At 37.4% G+C, this 16767-nt stretch overlaps 2 protein-coding genes across 3 annotated transcripts in view; one reads left to right on the forward strand and one right to left on the reverse strand.

Moving 5' to 3' along the window:
- LOC140231108 (leucine-rich repeat-containing protein 49-like) overlaps positions 1-8447 on the forward strand; it is a 44829-nt gene extending 36382 nt beyond the window's left edge. Inside the window, exons 14-19 of the mRNA XM_072311259.1 lie at positions 34-194; positions 701-829; positions 2143-2344; positions 3285-3470; positions 3957-4208; positions 6014-8447. Of these exons, the coding sequence (XP_072167360.1) occupies positions 34-194; positions 701-829; positions 2143-2344; positions 3285-3470; positions 3957-4208; positions 6014-6214 (1131 nt within the window). The 3' untranslated portion in view covers positions 6215-8447. The remainder of the gene's footprint in view (positions 1-33; positions 195-700; positions 830-2142; positions 2345-3284; positions 3471-3956; positions 4209-6013) is intronic.
- Positions 8448-13883: 5436 nt separating this feature from the next.
- The window catches only part of LOC140230999 (receptor expression-enhancing protein 5-like), a 52548-nt gene continuing 49664 nt past the window's right edge, over positions 13884-16767 (reverse strand). For both annotated transcript variants that reach the window (XM_072311146.1, XM_072311147.1), the window contains exon 5: positions 13884-16596. In XM_072311146.1, coding sequence (XP_072167247.1) covers positions 16505-16596 — 92 coding nt within the window. In that variant the 3' untranslated portion in view covers positions 13884-16504. The remainder of the gene's footprint in view (positions 16597-16767) is intronic.

Below are 16767 nucleotides of genomic sequence, written 5' to 3' on the forward strand. Positions count from 1 at the left end.
AAAAATGTCCTGTGTCTCTCTGACATTGTCCAGGAAAAGCGAAGGCTTGCCATCAAGAATGCAGCCAGGCAGTGGGAGGCTTCGAAGAGCACAGCCATGGCCAAGACCTCTCGTCTTCAGCCAAGGCCCATCTATGGTGGAGGAGAGAGGGGCGGGGAGAGTGACCCCACCACGCCCATTGACAGCAGACCCGGGTGAGGCCACCACCAGTGTAGGCGTAAAGACAAGACAGATGATACAAAGAAAACTAACATAACTTCAGTAATTTTATATTCACATAGCTATAGTGTATCTCATATTATCACCTGCATGCAAATGATTTCATACAAAGTTTGCTCAGAACAAGCTATGTTAAAAAAATACTAAAAGCAATGTAGGATATGAGATAGGACTTGATACTTGTGGGATTGACTGAATATGTTGATGTATTTATGAACAACATGCCCTAGAACACAAGACTTCCTGAAACATTCTTCATCATATTGGAAATAGCATGTTATGTACTTGTAATAGATGTTTATTCTGTGGGTCATATCTCTCAGAAACACAGCAGTCAATCAGTTTACAATTAGGTCATGATTCAGTATCATTCAGTGATGAAGAAAATGCAGAAAGAGTTCTGGAAGCATTTATTTCAGTCTAGTAGTAATCCTGATGTGTAATGGAATCATTTTTTCCTTCCTTCCTTTTTTCCCCAAAGGTCAAGTGAGGCAGGGTCAGAGAGAGTTCATTCTGTTGACCTCTTGGAGGATGAAAGGAACTCATCACGACCTTCGACCCGGTCAGATTCCAGGACCAGAAAAGCTCCAACTCCAGATCTGTTGGCCAAGTGAGTGCCTCCTTTAACCCAATGAGGACAGTTTGATTTTGCTACAACATGCATTTCCCATAGACGCTTGCCCGAGAATACTCGGGACTCGTCCTCAACGGGTTAATCAGTCAGAAGTATATATATGTTTTTTGTTATATCCTTCAGTAGTGAAATCCTGTATGCTGACAGGGCTACATAGCATGATCTGACCAAACATAGCATTGCTATGTTGAAGACAAAATGCTGATTGAGAAAAATGTGCTATACCGTGACATCCAATTCATGGTGTATTCATCGATAGCGTGCGTAAAGTGTTATCTGTTGAATCGGGCTCATATACTGCTCTGTATAATCACATCCACTTTGTGTGGTACACTGCATGATTGTCTGAGCTGCAATATGTAAACAAACAACAAAGCAAGAGGAATATTTATTGTAAGCAAAAACGTTTAGAAATTTTATTTCAAAAGATATGTTTGAGGATGTAAACATATAACATGTATCATTTCAAGCCTGTAGTAAAATGATTGATTCCTTGGTGATACAAATTGCACTATATTCCTCAGGGCTGTGCCCCTCGGAGAATGTAAAAATTGAGGAAAATTGGACAATCCACTCAAAAGCTATGAATGTTTAAAGTATCAGTACTACCATCGTGGATGAGAAGACTACAACAGTATGTGACATCATTATAGGATGATGATATAAGGAAAATATAAAGAGAATTCCACAAATTTGATTAAAAAAAAAAAAAGTACACATTCCCTTGACTTATTACTGACACATGTTGATGGTAATATTGTTCCCACTGTTTTCTGAAAGAGGCAAGTTAGGTGCTCTTTCATTTTGCTATAAATATAGAAATATGATGAATTCTATATTCTATTTTCTTTATATCATTGTCCTCCAGTGACGTCACAAACTGTAGTAGTCTTCTCATCCAGCAGTAGCGGCACTTAAACTTTAAAAATTCATAACTGTTGGATGGATCGTCCAATTTTCCCCAAACTGTCGTTGATGTATTCTACTGATATTACTGCATTCACTCAATCCACACATTTATTTGTGCGAACTTGTCCTTCCTCCTTTTCTCTCAATTTGGCAAGTTTTCATGTTTTTGCCCTGTTTCTCTACAGATTTATTGATATTCCCCACTTCCATCTCATCTATCACCAATCAAGATACACAGTAGAATTTGAGTTGCCAATATGAGGACCAGACAATAATGTCTGCAGCAAAATTTCCCCTGGGCTTGATAGGTGAAGAGTTGCAAGCTGTTTCATCCAATCAGAGCATATGATGCAAACTATTGTCTTCTTTCCCGTTACCAGCATCACTGATGAAGTCTGTCACCTGGCCGAGCTGGAAGGGGACACGCTCCACCTGTATGGGCCGGGGTCCCTCGAGGCACTGGACAAGAACTGGGGCGTCCAGGCAGCTGGCTCCATAACCACCATCGCCATCAACTTCATCGACTTCAACCTCATCGCAAGGCACCTCCACAAGATCCGCATCAGGTTCCCAAATGTTTCGGTAGGGATGCACTGTCATTTAGGTTTCTCCAAATGTAGTGTCTCTGAACATCTCCAGAAAGTAGATATTAAACGTCTCATTGTAAATGTCCATTGGGATTCACAATATTCACTTTACGTGAAAGACAAATTCGAAACGAATGTATTTGAAGAATTTATTGTTATGATCAAGACACTAGCTTCTAGTTTATATGACAAGCCCATTCAAGCATTTTGTGATATCAAGTTGATACTGCCCTGTATACAAGGGGCAAGGATTTTCAGATTCAGATTGAAATTCAGATTCATCTGGTATGAACTGTGATGGAATATGGACATTTTGTTTCCATTTACATTTTTACAATAATAATACAATTAACAAATTACATGAGATTTACTTGTTGGTGTACATCTTTCTTATGTCCCGTCTAAATTCCTTTGAATTGCACTGTATATTGGAAGAACTCCTTCATAGGTGAAGTGTTGTTTTTTTGTTAATTTCAAGTGTCCTTTATATAGAGATGATGTGCAAATGGGTCAGTGTACAGTTCATAATCCAAATGAAATTACAATCTGCTTTCTTTATTTGTTTCAGTGTTGTTCCAAAACATTTGCAAGTGAATGATGCAGTATATGGAGACATAAGTGCTAAAGGAACTCTCACTTTCTTTCATTTAATTCTCTTCTCATATCTTTGTTGTTGTTTCCTGTACTCCTTATTTATTCTGTCTTTGGGTATTACATATGTGTTGTCTTTATTTTAAGTGTCTGATCAAAAATCAATTTTGATATTACCCAAATGGGCAAATGGGCAAGTGATCAGAACATTTATAAGAAAAGTGATAGACAATTGCCTTGCTGTTGCATTTACCCAACAGTAAGCATTGTTGCCCTTGCAGTTGGGCATGTGAGGTTTTTGTAGCACTCATCTTTTCTCTATCCTTTTTTGATGATATCTGCAGAATATCAACCTGGGCGAGTGCAATATTACCAACCTGGTCCAGCTGAATGCCCTTGCCTCCCTGCGGCGACTCGAGAGCCTGACTGTATCGGCCGAGGGCAACCCCATCACCAGCTACGTCCTCTGGAAGCATTATCTGCTCTACCGATTGGCACATCTCACTGTAAAGAAGATTAATGGACAGCCAGTGAGTCTGTTGAGAGTAGCATTTATCAATTTACAGATTTTAATGTTACAATTTAATCAATTTTCTTAACTCTAAAGGCAGCTTTAACCCCAATGTTATCCTTTCTTGAAAGAGAGCTTCGTACTGGGAACATTTTGTTTCATTTTTATAAAGGCTCCATGGATCAGGCTACATTTACACCAACAAATCAAGATCAACAATTAAAATAGAAAACCAAAATTTAAAAAAGTTGAAATTAGAAAACAAATTAAATTACTGAAATGTTTCCCTCTCATGATAGCCAAGACTAAAACAAAACTGTATTCACATCACTTAGATATTCATTTTTCATCGTCCAAATCAAATTTCATCATTGTGTTACATAACACATTCAGTTTTCCATAAGATTGAGCTTGTAGTGTGAGTTATAAGAGTACAAATGGTTTCACTGTAGTCGTCAATAGTGTTTTAAATTTTACCACTCTCGTCCCTAACCAAAAAAAAAAGGTACTCCCAACTGACCAGTTGCGAGCTGAGAAGTACTTTGGCACACTGTCCAAGCTAACAGCCGAGGAACTCTCCAACTCCCATCTCCAAGTGCTGCTGGGCGACACCCGGCGACGAGTCTCCCAGCCACTGACGGAGGCAGAGCTGAAGGCCAAGCGGCAGCTGGCGTCGGACCAACCCACGACAGCGGAGAATGCTGGGAAGGCTGGCCTAGTCTACCTTCCAGAAGAGAGTCTCAGCATTCTACAGCAGGTCAGTTGAGAACTTATTCTTTTAATATATTATCGTCACTTATTCTTTTTATAGCTGGTCACTTGTGATATATCCCTTTAATCTTTTATAATATTGATTTTCTTATCTGTTGCATTCTATTTCCATGTTATATATTTGTCTTTCTATCCATCCCTCCATCAATCTATCCTGTCACCCATTTGTCCATCTGTCTCTCTGTGTACCGTGTATGTATGTATGTATTTTGATATTTTATATTTACTTATCTATTTACCTGTCTATCTGTCTATATGTCTTGCTGTTTGTCTGTTGTTCAATCTGTCTATCTGTTGATGTATCATCTCATTCAGCCATTCATGTATTTCTCCAGTCATTCTCTACATTTGATATGTCCCATCAGGGGTATTATTAATCAGGTCTGTCGACAATTGGGCGAGGTCAAAAGTGAGAAATGAGTTCCATTGTAACAACAACTTTTTTTTTTGTATAAAGGTTCCTACCATTACAATAATAGGTTAGTTTTATAATATCATGTGATCAATATGAAAGGGAATTAGAGTCTTGAAGCCATAAAAACCTGTCATAAAATTTCAGTGTCAGACATGAAAACATAAAAAGGCCTGAGAAACTACCGAGAACTAAGAAGAACAACTAAAATGAAATGAAGAACACTTTCGATATGCCCAGGGAAACTCTAGATTAAGAGTTAATAGGTAAGAGCTGTTGCTTGGTGTTGGGCATTCTTTTTTTTTTCTTCTTCTTCTTCTTTTTTTCTTGGCAGTTTGTGTCATTTGAGTAATTGCAACATTGCCTTCCTGTAGACATGCTAATGGCAAGCGCTTTACGTATCCACATTATTTCATCAAATTTTTCGCTCTATGCACTTTAATGACAATATTCCTTGCTGCTGGTACCCCTTAGCAGATAGCAGTCTTGAAATTGTCTTTAAATCATGATCATGGTAGACTTTTAGTCATGCAGAGAATGCACAGAGTCAGGAGAGCATGCTCCAGTGGGAAGTTGGAGAAAAAAAACAACAACAAAGAAAGACGTGGCATGCACACATCTTTGTCATATGACAGCAGCACAAGAGATGATTTCAATTTAGTATATTCAGCTAAGAATGCTATGAAGTTGTTTCAGGACAGTGATGGCACATTTTGTTTGCACACTTAATGTGCACCAGCTGCATGCCTTGCTTGACATTTTGTAAGCTTCAGAACATGACTGAGTGCACTGCACCTACATTGTATTAGAGAAAGATGTCCAAATGGAGGATCACAACTGGACAATGAGATGTTCATTAGCAAAAGCAGATTACAGCTGATGCTTTTTTTTTTAATTGTCTTTTATCATTGTCTTGCTGTTTCCTGTGAAATACCATTGCATGTTTAATCTTCAAGGGAGATATTAAATGTGCTATAAACAAAAAATTTACTGTTAACCTGTAGAGGATGGTTTGATTTTGCTCCAACATGTACTTCCCATAGACGCTTGTCCGAGTATAGTCGGGACTCGTCCTCAACGGGTCAAAGCCAAAACATAGTTGTCGGAAGGGCTCAAAATTTCCACCATTTGGATCCTGCTTGCAATATCTCTAAATGGTCTACAAAGAGACAATACCTGACTGATGCAATTTGCCAGGATGATGAGTTGCTATGGAGTATTTTGAGATCAAAAATGTAGAATAATAGACAGTTCTGCAGGAATACATGAACTGTGTTTTGCTTAATGATCGCACAATCAAACCAATTTAATAAAGCAAGGTCAGTGGCAAAAACTACATGGAGGTGTCATTCTGGTGATATCTTTGCTTGATACGATAGGAGAGATTGTCCAAGACAGACATGGTCAGCAGCTACGTCCAGCAGCTGACCACTGAGGCCATCGAGGCGGACAGGAAGATGGTGAGGCTGGCCCAGGTCTGGTCCAGGATCTTCATCACCATGGTTTACAAGGCCCTGCTGGAGATGTCAGACGTGGAGAGCTACCAGCAGAGGGCCCTGAAAGCTTTCAAGAACAGCTGATGCTGCCATGCCCATCCATCTTGGCCCCCACCACCCACGTTTCTGTCTTGTGGAAACTTGGCAACTGCCTGGGCAGGGCCCATTTTTCATCGACAGATACGCCCCACTCATCCTGAAATATAGGCCTATAGTGGCAATGTGAGCAGAATGGTCTTACTTGCACCATTATTCATTCCATGGTTGGAAGCGCCCTAATGCCAGCTGCCTTAGGATATGCCTTCCAAGACATTTACAGGGTGTGTTTTATCTGCTTTATCTGGCTTTGCAGTTTGCTGCCCGTGTGCCAGAATGGAATTTGCACTGCAGTGGAAATACAAAGCAGTCTGCACAAAAGGATTGACACTTTCTCCAATGTGTGGGGAGTGCAATGCGAGTGCCAGAGCACAAGGCTACAAGTCAAAGTCCACAGTTGGTGTTAACGCCTGTTTCAGCTGATTTCATTGATTCATTATTATGACAGCGTAATAAGATGACAGGTTGTTATAAGATATGTAGTGATTGCTCCCTTGTTAACAGTTTTGATGCTAAAGAATGCTCCCTTTCAAGACCATGTTTTAAGAAGCACTAAGGTCATGACGTACCATTGAAGTGAGTGATATCCTACTTGAAGCTCATTTGACTACACATTTAGTCATCTCAGCATTGACACCATGTAGTCGGAGGAAGTAAAATGTCAATTACTTGAACTGTGTTATGCCACTGATGCATAAGTTTGGGAATTATGAATTCAGATTTGTCTGTATCCTGAGTTCTTTCATTTAATATTTCAATTGGTCATTTGATGTGTAAACTATGCAGATTGTTGGTCAGGGTACAGCAGTCAATTGTAATGATGACCTATAGCCAGTCATTAAGTTTCAGCAGACCCTTGATACGCATTCATGCTGCAAGCTTGAGATAGGGGAATAGTCTGATGATGCTTAGGTATATGCAATCTTTAAGGAAGAAGAAGCAATTGGTTCCACATTAACAGCAAACAGATACTACTTGTGGCTTTGGAAGGTTACATCATGTAAATTATCTGAGAAAATTCTGTTCATAAATTGTGGTATTAGTTTGTTGGTATCTGCTTTCTGGGTAAAGAATATAAAGCAAAACAGAAATTATTGTTGTTTTTTATATGAATCATCCCAAATTATTTTCATGTTGAATTGATTTAGCACATAATATATGAAATCACTCATTTACCTTTGCTGTCCAATTCTTGTTTGAAAAAAAAAAAATGGCAAAAAATGAATTATATGGAGAATGCATAGTGTGCAGCAAAGGAAAGTGACTGCTATAACTGCACATGTTTGTCCCAGGCTAAGGTAAGATATCATTTAGTTGATTGACATGCGGTCATGAAATGTGTCACATCTGTGAGCCAAGCTGTCAAGTCACTGAAATGGCTGCATCTGATGGAAATGACATGCGTCAGTTGTCTTTGATGATGCCATCTGAACGGCTATTTCAGATTTCCTGGAAAGGTGCTGTGTACCAGAGCGCAGGGCAACAATCGCCGAGTTGATACAAGTAAAATTAATGTATGATTTGCAGCTTTTTGCATGCCATTAGACAATTTTCAATACGCATCAAATGCTATATGTGCAATTAATTTCTTCTCTTTTATTTCAAATTGGTTGGAAAGGGGTTGGGAGAAGAGCGGATTATAACCCAATTTTCAAATCGTATGCAGCAAATATGCGATTACTCTTAAGCATTTTTGCATCCTTTGCAAGTTTCTGAATCTAACTTTTAAATCTCCTTTGTTTTGAAAGGAGACGTAGTGCCAATGTTTTGCAATATTTCAAGATCTAAAAGCACTTTCTTGAGTGGAAATCCGTCCCAAATTGCTCAATCCTTTTAACCACATGCCTTTTCTTCTGTCTTTCTGTGTACAATAAGTTTTCTGCTGCCAATATGTCTGCGATGTACACTGTACGTACATCAACAACTTAATACTAATCACTTTGAGACCTGAAAATTAATCGCTTGAAGTTGCAATATAGCACAGCATATTAGTTGATCAAATTGTATGATGTTCATTTTTTTCTTTGATGAAATTTGTACGAGTGATGTGTAATGTTACACACAGTTGAAAGTGATATGGCTTGTCCAAGAGTTGTTAAATTTTGACTGTCATCATTTTTACATGGCACTTCAGAAAATGACACAAAATACATTTATTGTGAGAAATAAAAAAAGAGAGAATATAGGCAGATGTGTTGAAATAATTAAGCGATGCCTACAATATATTGTCCGTCTTCTAGTCTTTGATTGTCTACATCCCGCAGTGTTAATGTGGCAGTCTGTTTCCTATCACCAGCAGTAGAGTGGTAATATGCTTCTTTACTGTTACCATCTTTTTCCCCAACTAAACTGGTAGACTGTGCAGAGGAATACCCTACCAGCATATCAGTAGCAATATTTCTTGAAGGAGAGTCTCTTATTCTCTATAGCCAGTGTCAGACAGTCCACTGTGCTGAACTCGAGTTCCTGCATTGCAAAATGTGTTCATCCGTATCAGCAAACAATAAAGAGTGCAAGAATGTCAATACACCAGGTAGTGTGCAATATGTGTGTATCTTTGTGTACCTGCAAAATTCCATGTGCTCTTCACCCCCCCCCCCCCATTGCCTCCACCCCCACAGGTTTTCATACTTAAATATAGAAAAAAAAGGAAAAGTACAATGAGTCAGATCCAAAGGGACATGTACCTATTTAGAGTTACGATGGTTCAGATCTTCTGCATTCTTGTGTAATGTTTCCTGTTTTGTGTAATATTTAACTTGAGGTAACAAGTGTCTTTTTCCAGAGCTGGTTATTATTATGATGGCCATGTAGTCATGTCCTACTAGGGACATACTTCCATCACAAAGAAGGACATAAAAAAAATCTCTGTCTGTCTGTCTGTCTGTCTGTCAGTCTGTCTGTCTGTCTCTCTCTTCCTATGAAGAGTGTGATCGCAAAATGAGTGAACTCCATTCTTGTCAGTTTGAGATGATTGCGATTAAACCTACCAAGAAGAGAAAATGATAAGGAAATATGGGATATTTTTGTCATAACTTCAAGAATATTCCTTTATATATTACAAGTGAGATATCATGTTTTATTTTGCTCTCTCTGACGATGGACACACTTTGAAATGTTTAAAAATGGCGCTTACCCCATTTGCAATCAAACTCTTCACATACAAACATGAAACGTGTGTCAAGATTGCAAAGAGGTCTGTGCCAGTGCCACTTTGGCCCACATTAATAATGTGCATTGAAACATTAAGGAAATGCAAACAGTTATAAAAGATTTGTTGGATCATACGACTAGAGATACAGTAAATGGCCCCTAAGTTTGTAACTGTTAGGCACGCAAGGAGATTGTGGTCCTTTGTATGTGTATTTACAATTTTCCTACAGACCATTTCGTGCCAGAATTGCTCAGTCACACAACAATGTACACTTGTATACTCTTGACATTCATCACGAACTATATTTGATTGAAGACCCAATATCAGAACTTTTTCAGAGACTCTTTTCACTTCAATCAAATCTGTTCGTATAGAGATGAAATTAGCTTGATTCAGTCTTGTAGAAAACAGTGACATAAGTTACTCTTCAAGAAAGTTTACAAGATAAGATATTCTTTGCTGACATTATCACATAATAATGATAATGATAACAACAGCAGCAATAATAATAATAATGATAATGATAATAATAATAATAATAATAATAATAATAATAATAATAATAATAATAATAATAATAATAATAATAATAATAATCATAATCATCATCATCATCATCATCATCATCATCATCATCATCATCATCATCATCATCATTATAATAATAATAATAATAATAACAATGATAATATGTTTATAATTACAATGTATTAGTTATTATTGTAATTAGTAGCAGTATTGTTGTCAGTGTTATCAGCATCACCATCATCATTCTCATTATTATTATGCTGTATTTGGTACTTCATAAATCATACACGGACATTCACAATGAAAACCCATGCACATAAAAGTATTTTTGCATGGTTGCTTATATGCATCAGTCTGGGCTCCTAGGGTATGTTATCATATTAATGGCAAAATCACAGCAATTATTTGTGTAAAATAGACTAAAACATATGAGCCATGCATGACATGCCCAACCTGAAAATTGATGCCAACTGAGTTGCCCCACTTCAGCAATACCCTCATTGTAAGTGCTCGATTCAGAAGCATTAATCACATGTTTGTGTGGGTGTGTCTGGGCTTTCAAGTACAACCATGTCTCAATGCAAAAAGCCATATTGATGGAAATGGTAGGATCAGAGATCAAAGAATTAACCCGCAACAGCTGAAGATAAGCAGCCTTTTTAAATTTTTCTACATGTTTATCAATGTGTATACCACATCAACTATATTATTGTATGACAAGAAAACACTTGTATGCACAATTTTTACATGTTCAATAGTTGGGAAGTTCATATGTAGGTCATATATAATGTTTACTTTACCAGAGGGAAGATATACTTGAATGAGCAACTTTTGTCTGAAGGAACAACATAGGTATCAAAAACATGCACACACCCACACACACATACAAAATGTAGAAAAAAATACACTTGACGTGTCAAAATATCAAACTTTGCCTTGATATACATTCCCATTAAGAGATGCTGTCCGAAAACATTCACAATTCAGGCAAGGTAGCTCTCTCTGTTAATTTTCATTATCATTAACATCGTACATTTTGAATTTCACCATGACTTTTTTATTCTGAAGTCCTCCATGTAAATTTGATCAGAATCCTTCAGAAAACGAAAGTGTCATATTCTTCAATTATTGAATCAATGAGAAACATGCATGAATTTGAATACATAATGTCACTGGTGCATATTTTTCACATCATGGTTTAACTCTACTTCCTGGGGGTTGAATAAAAAAAGCAGTACATAGTATTAAGTTGAGCTATCCAACCTAAAATTCAAAGATTCATTGTGGAGATTTATGTCAAAACTTTTATCGTAAATTGTAAGTCTGAAGTAAATGTATCATTTAAACTTAAGCAACTTTCCTGCAGCATCTGTAAATACACACATAATGTACTATTGTATACTCAACTTCTGAGTGGGCAATACAGGAAAGGTTTTGGTTGTTCATGTGAGAACATATTATTGTGAATTCATTAAATCAATAATACATTTTATATCCTTAAGGCAGTGGCGGATCCAGGCAGGGGTGCACCAGGCGCACGCCCCCTTTATTTTTTGTGAAAACAAAATAAATAAAAAGAAAAAATGGGGGGTGGGGTGTGTGCCCCCCCCCCCCTTATAATTTTTGTTAAGGTGCCGCCCCCTCTTTATGGAATTCCTGGATCTGCCCCTGCTGAAGGTATGTTGGAAGGGTCTCAAATTACGAAGGAAGACCTGAAAATCTGTCGGTCTCTCGCCCCACGTCCATTAATTGCCATCCTAGAACATGGTCAGAAAATGAGTTGGTCTCTGCTGGTCACTTCCGTTGCTCTTTCCTGGACTGCATGGTTTTCACATCATTCACAAGGATGTCATTGATGGCCACCCACTAATGCAGGTGCACAAAATAATTAGCCAAGCTGTGTGGGTAGTCCTACGGGTTTCATTCTTATCGGTTCTCACTGCTTAACCCTTTCACAACCAGTCCAGTGGATATTATTAAATGGGCTTTAGAATCTCTGCAATCTAATTGGTCAATTGTCATTCATTGATTTTTACTGATCCACAGTGAGCCACGCGTCCGGTAAAATCCGAACGTAATGGCTCAAGTCTTGTATATTGTTGTTGTTGTAACAGACGCATGATGGGGAAAATGGTTGTATTTCCAAGAATTTACGGGCCCATTTTATGACACAAATGATGCACAGGCCAGTTTTGTGGATCAGTGAGAATTGGATGTTCTCGTTTAACTTTGGTAACAGTCTAAAACCCACTCGCTGCGCTCGTGGGTTTAAACAGGTCCAAAGTTAAACTTGCACATCCAATTCTCACTGATCCATTCTGACCTGTGCATCATTTGTATACCAGTACTGTACTGATGGTATCCCAGGGGTATCAAGAAAAAAAAAACATAAACAAAAACAAAATTATTATATAACTCTCATTCTTTAAAATGCAATTTCATCCAACATTCAGTGGACCCTATTGAATCAAGTGAACTAAAAAAAATCATAATTACAGTAAAGATTTATTCAATTTAGTACAGTGGAACCTCATTGCAACAAGTTTAGACATAGCAAAATACCTGTAAAACGAGGTAGTTGTACTTACGCAGGTCCCATTCATTCATACATGTATTCTTTTGTTTTTATCCCTGATATGACGAGATACCCAAATAACAAAAAAAAAATTTCAGTGGTCCCAAACAGCTCATTAACAGCCCTTCCCGCTACCAACAAAAGGAAAATTATGGAATTTTCAAGTTTCATGATTTAGCAAATCTCTGGCTGACCTACACACAAACCTTCATTTGATATGAAATCAAATGAAAAACTTGTATCTTTCACATGTTGGGAACTATTTATATTTCACTCATTTGGACTGGAAACTAGAAAAATACACTTTATTGCCTTTAGAGGCTGGTCCTGAGGCAAAAAAAAAAAAAAAAAAAAGTAATCCTAGACAGGTTGATGTTGATTTTGTTACTATTACAAACTGTACTTCAGTGTCATGACTTGTATAAATTACAAGTACATAGGAATATACAGTATCTTTTACTAGCTCAATGCTCACTCATATTCCTCAGTCCTGTGCACATACACACATACATACACAAGTGCACTCATAAACTTTCTTCATAGCCTTTGTAGGAATTGCATTCACTAATCTGGAAATCATTAACATGTTTTTGTTTTTTGTTTTTTTTTCATAGAGAATTTAAAAAAAGATAGATACAGAAATGTGTCTGTACTCAATTTAGCTGCACTAAATCTCCCTATCCCATATACATATAACTGTATAAACTCAAACTGCAGAGGTGCTATTTGATTTCCATAACAGTGTGTTGACAATGCTGTGCCAGTGAACAGCAAGAGCTGTATGTGATCCTACACAGAAGATACGAAGCACTGTATTTGACCCGCAATCTACCATTGTATTGTAGATTTTCTCAGTAATTGCTATGTGTTTGGAAAATTAATATCAAATCATAAGCTCTGAAAATGTATTTCTATTTTGAGGTGACAATATTTTAGTCATGATAAAAAGGGAAGAAATTAGATGCAATCACTTCATATAAATGTATGCTCTGCCCATGCCTGCTGCACAGTATCTCTATTTTGCTGTTAACTGCACAAGTGAACACCAAAAGTGTGACCCTGCTTGCCCTCCACATGTTGTGCCCGGGTATGTAAGATATCTTCATTCATTTGTGCATAGCATGCAATGTATGATATGGTCTGCATATGGACCCAACCACTAGCGATAAAATGTTTACATTCACATGCGATAGGGAGAATTGCATTCCTTACCCACTCGTCTTCATAAGAATTGCATTCATATGAAGAAAATCATTCACAAGTTTACTGTTGTTATTCATTAATAAAATGATGAAATAATGAAATGATATCATACACAACAACAACACACATACACAAATGCACACGCTGGTCAGGAGAAAGACAGTACTCGAAAAACCCAATTCCACAGACAGCAACAATTTTTTGGTTTCCCACAAATAGTTTAATTACTTCATACAAAGCACTCACTTCTTCAAATAATTCTCCCCATGTGAATAATCTCCTGAAAAATAAGAAATGAAGCTGAAAAGAGAGACACACATAGTCCCCTCCCGTTATACCGTTTTACCAGGCTACAACATATTTGTCAAATAATTTCATCAAGTAACAATCAGAGAGCTGGGAGAAAAGGCGCAAGAAGTTATCAAGTCCTACAGTAAACACTGATTTTCTCAAATGTAAGATTGAGTATGATATCAGTTAGCATACCCCTATGTTAGCGTCTTAACATTCCATACTTGATTTTCTGCATGAATTCAACTTTAACTTGACTGAATTCCACTGTGTCATGATTGCATCCATTTGTTTTGTTATGTCTCTGTCACACTGATATTTGCCATGAACAAATTTGGGCCAGGCAAAGTTAAGGAATATTTTCTCATATCAGTCTTTTTGTTTGTTTGTTCTCTTTCTTTCTCTTGAATGCCATCAGAATTCATTTTCTTTTTTTTTTTGTGGTAAATATGTTCATTAAACGCCACTTTACCACATAAATCAATGGTCTCTCATCATTTCTCCGAGACTAAAGGTGTTATCTACAAAACCTGTACAAAGAGAATGACTGGTGTATTGTTACACGATTATGGGAATCCAACCAGTTGGAGACACTCAAAATGAACACTTCTATCAATATTTTTCCCCCTTAAAACTCATTTTCTATATCTTTCCCTTTTACCTACAGAATACTGGAATGTCTACAACTTGTGAAGTTAATCACTTCAACATTCCCTCCACTAGGGCTTTCTACAATGATGTTTGTAATTTGATAGCTACTACCTCTGTTTTCTTGGGTTTTTGTTTGTTTTTTGTTTTTTGTTTTTTGTTGCATTGTCATTACAACAGCATAATATACACATGTTATATACTTTCAAATTGAACAAAAACAACTAAAAAAACAAGAAAAACAGCAACCCGCAAGAAGGTTTTAAGTTTACATAATTTGTACATCAGTCATACCAAACATAAAACCACCTACAACATGACTTAGACCACACTATGGCGATATGAAGAAAAAGTGAAGACATACATTTCCATGACAGTGTACATTGCATACACCTAGGTAAGCTAAAAGTCGAATCTAATAAGAGTTGGTGTGCTAACATGACTACAGTAATCACAATGCACAATGTGCTAGCAGTCCTAGTCATCATAATTCTTCACTACAAGTTTAGAACATGCTTCTCACTGCTATTTCTTACAACATTCACAATACAACATTAATAGGTGACTTCAATGACCAAATTGTTTCTTTAATACAGAAATAAAGTATCAGAAAAAGTATCAGAAAGGCAGAGAGAAAAAAAAATATGTAAAAGATGTGCAAGTAATGTATAAAACCAAACTGCTTTGTACAAGTTACCACTGCAGAGACATATACACTGTTATGATGGTGCAAGGGAAAACTTGCCTGATTTAGCTCACTGTTAATACAAGACTCATCAATTCAATCATCAAAAATTTTACGAATTGTACACAACACTGCTGTAGAAGCGATTCTCGGGGGAAGAATCAAAGTCTGTGTTTAATAGTTCCTCGGTGTTACTCTTCTTGAGTGTGCCTACATTAAGTCTAAGATTTGGAATCGAGGATAAGAATATCCCTGAAAATTTAAATGTCTTTAAAGATGTGACCCAGTAGCACACACTATTATTCAAAGAATTTTACACACTCTGAAAAAAAAAAACACGATCAGCAATCAAACATGTCATGTAAAATGCTTGCTTCACAGCAATTAATCTTAGGGAAAGCTATTTCACTGCATATAATGAATACATGATCCACTTTGGGCGACTGGATTACACCATTCTGGACATCACAGGCAACAAAAGACGCATATTTCTTGCATGGAGCATGTCCAGTCTTGTTTACAGTCTTTGTCTCATAGCATTGCACTGTACTGTGCAGATAGCACTATGCTGATGACAGCAGCCTACTGAACAAACTCTCCTCTACAAATGTCACTTTGCACATTAATGCTGAATGCCCTGGCTAATATTGATATTTTGATACATTTATCACTGAATGTGTGCCTGTCAGTTGACCACTTTCATCCTTTATGGCATGTCCGATCATGTCAAAAACTACACTGAAAAAAAAAAGGAAAAATCACTAAGGCAACTTTAAATTGTGGTAAAAGCAATTTGTCATGTTCTTCAAGTTCTTTTCTTCTTTTTTTTTTGTTTCATTTATTTTTTAATCCAACTTATATCTAACTTTATAGTCTTCAGTTAAGACTGGGTGATTAAGCGTTTATCTTTATCACCTTACTTAAACAAGCTTATGCTGTAATGAGATGTACATCTAACAATGTTTCGTTGAAAGCTAGCGAGCTGCTGCTCAATTCTCCCGGCGTTTAGGCTTTTAGGCAGTCTGCTGCAAAGAAAGTTTCACAAAGTTGAGAAAGTTTGTTAGTTTCTTTTCTCACGAAGAGGATGACAGGATATGGGGATATATCAAGCTTTCGGAGCTGGAGAAGCTAGTAGCCCTGGTCTCGGTCTTGCAAAGAAGCACCGAGGGTGGGTTGTGGGGATGGGGACACAGCTTAGTCCGTCTTGTCGGCATTCTGTTGTGCCATGGACTTCTTGATCTGCTCGGCAGCAGCGTCAGCTGCAGCATCCTGGGCCATCTTCTGGGCTGCAAGCATGGGGACAGAAAAAAAGAATGAAATGGAATTAGCATTACACACCACTGATTAACACAACATACAGTGTCATCAGACCAGACATAGAGGCCGGCCACTGACTTGAAAGCAAATACCTTTTTTTGCCCAATTCGTAACTTCAAATTAAAATGCAACTACAAATT

Source organism: Diadema setosum, chromosome 7 (genome assembly GCF_964275005.1).
Source record: "Diadema setosum chromosome 7, eeDiaSeto1, whole genome shotgun sequence".
Lineage (NCBI taxonomy): Eukaryota > Metazoa > Echinodermata > Echinoidea > Diadematoida > Diadematidae > Diadema > Diadema setosum.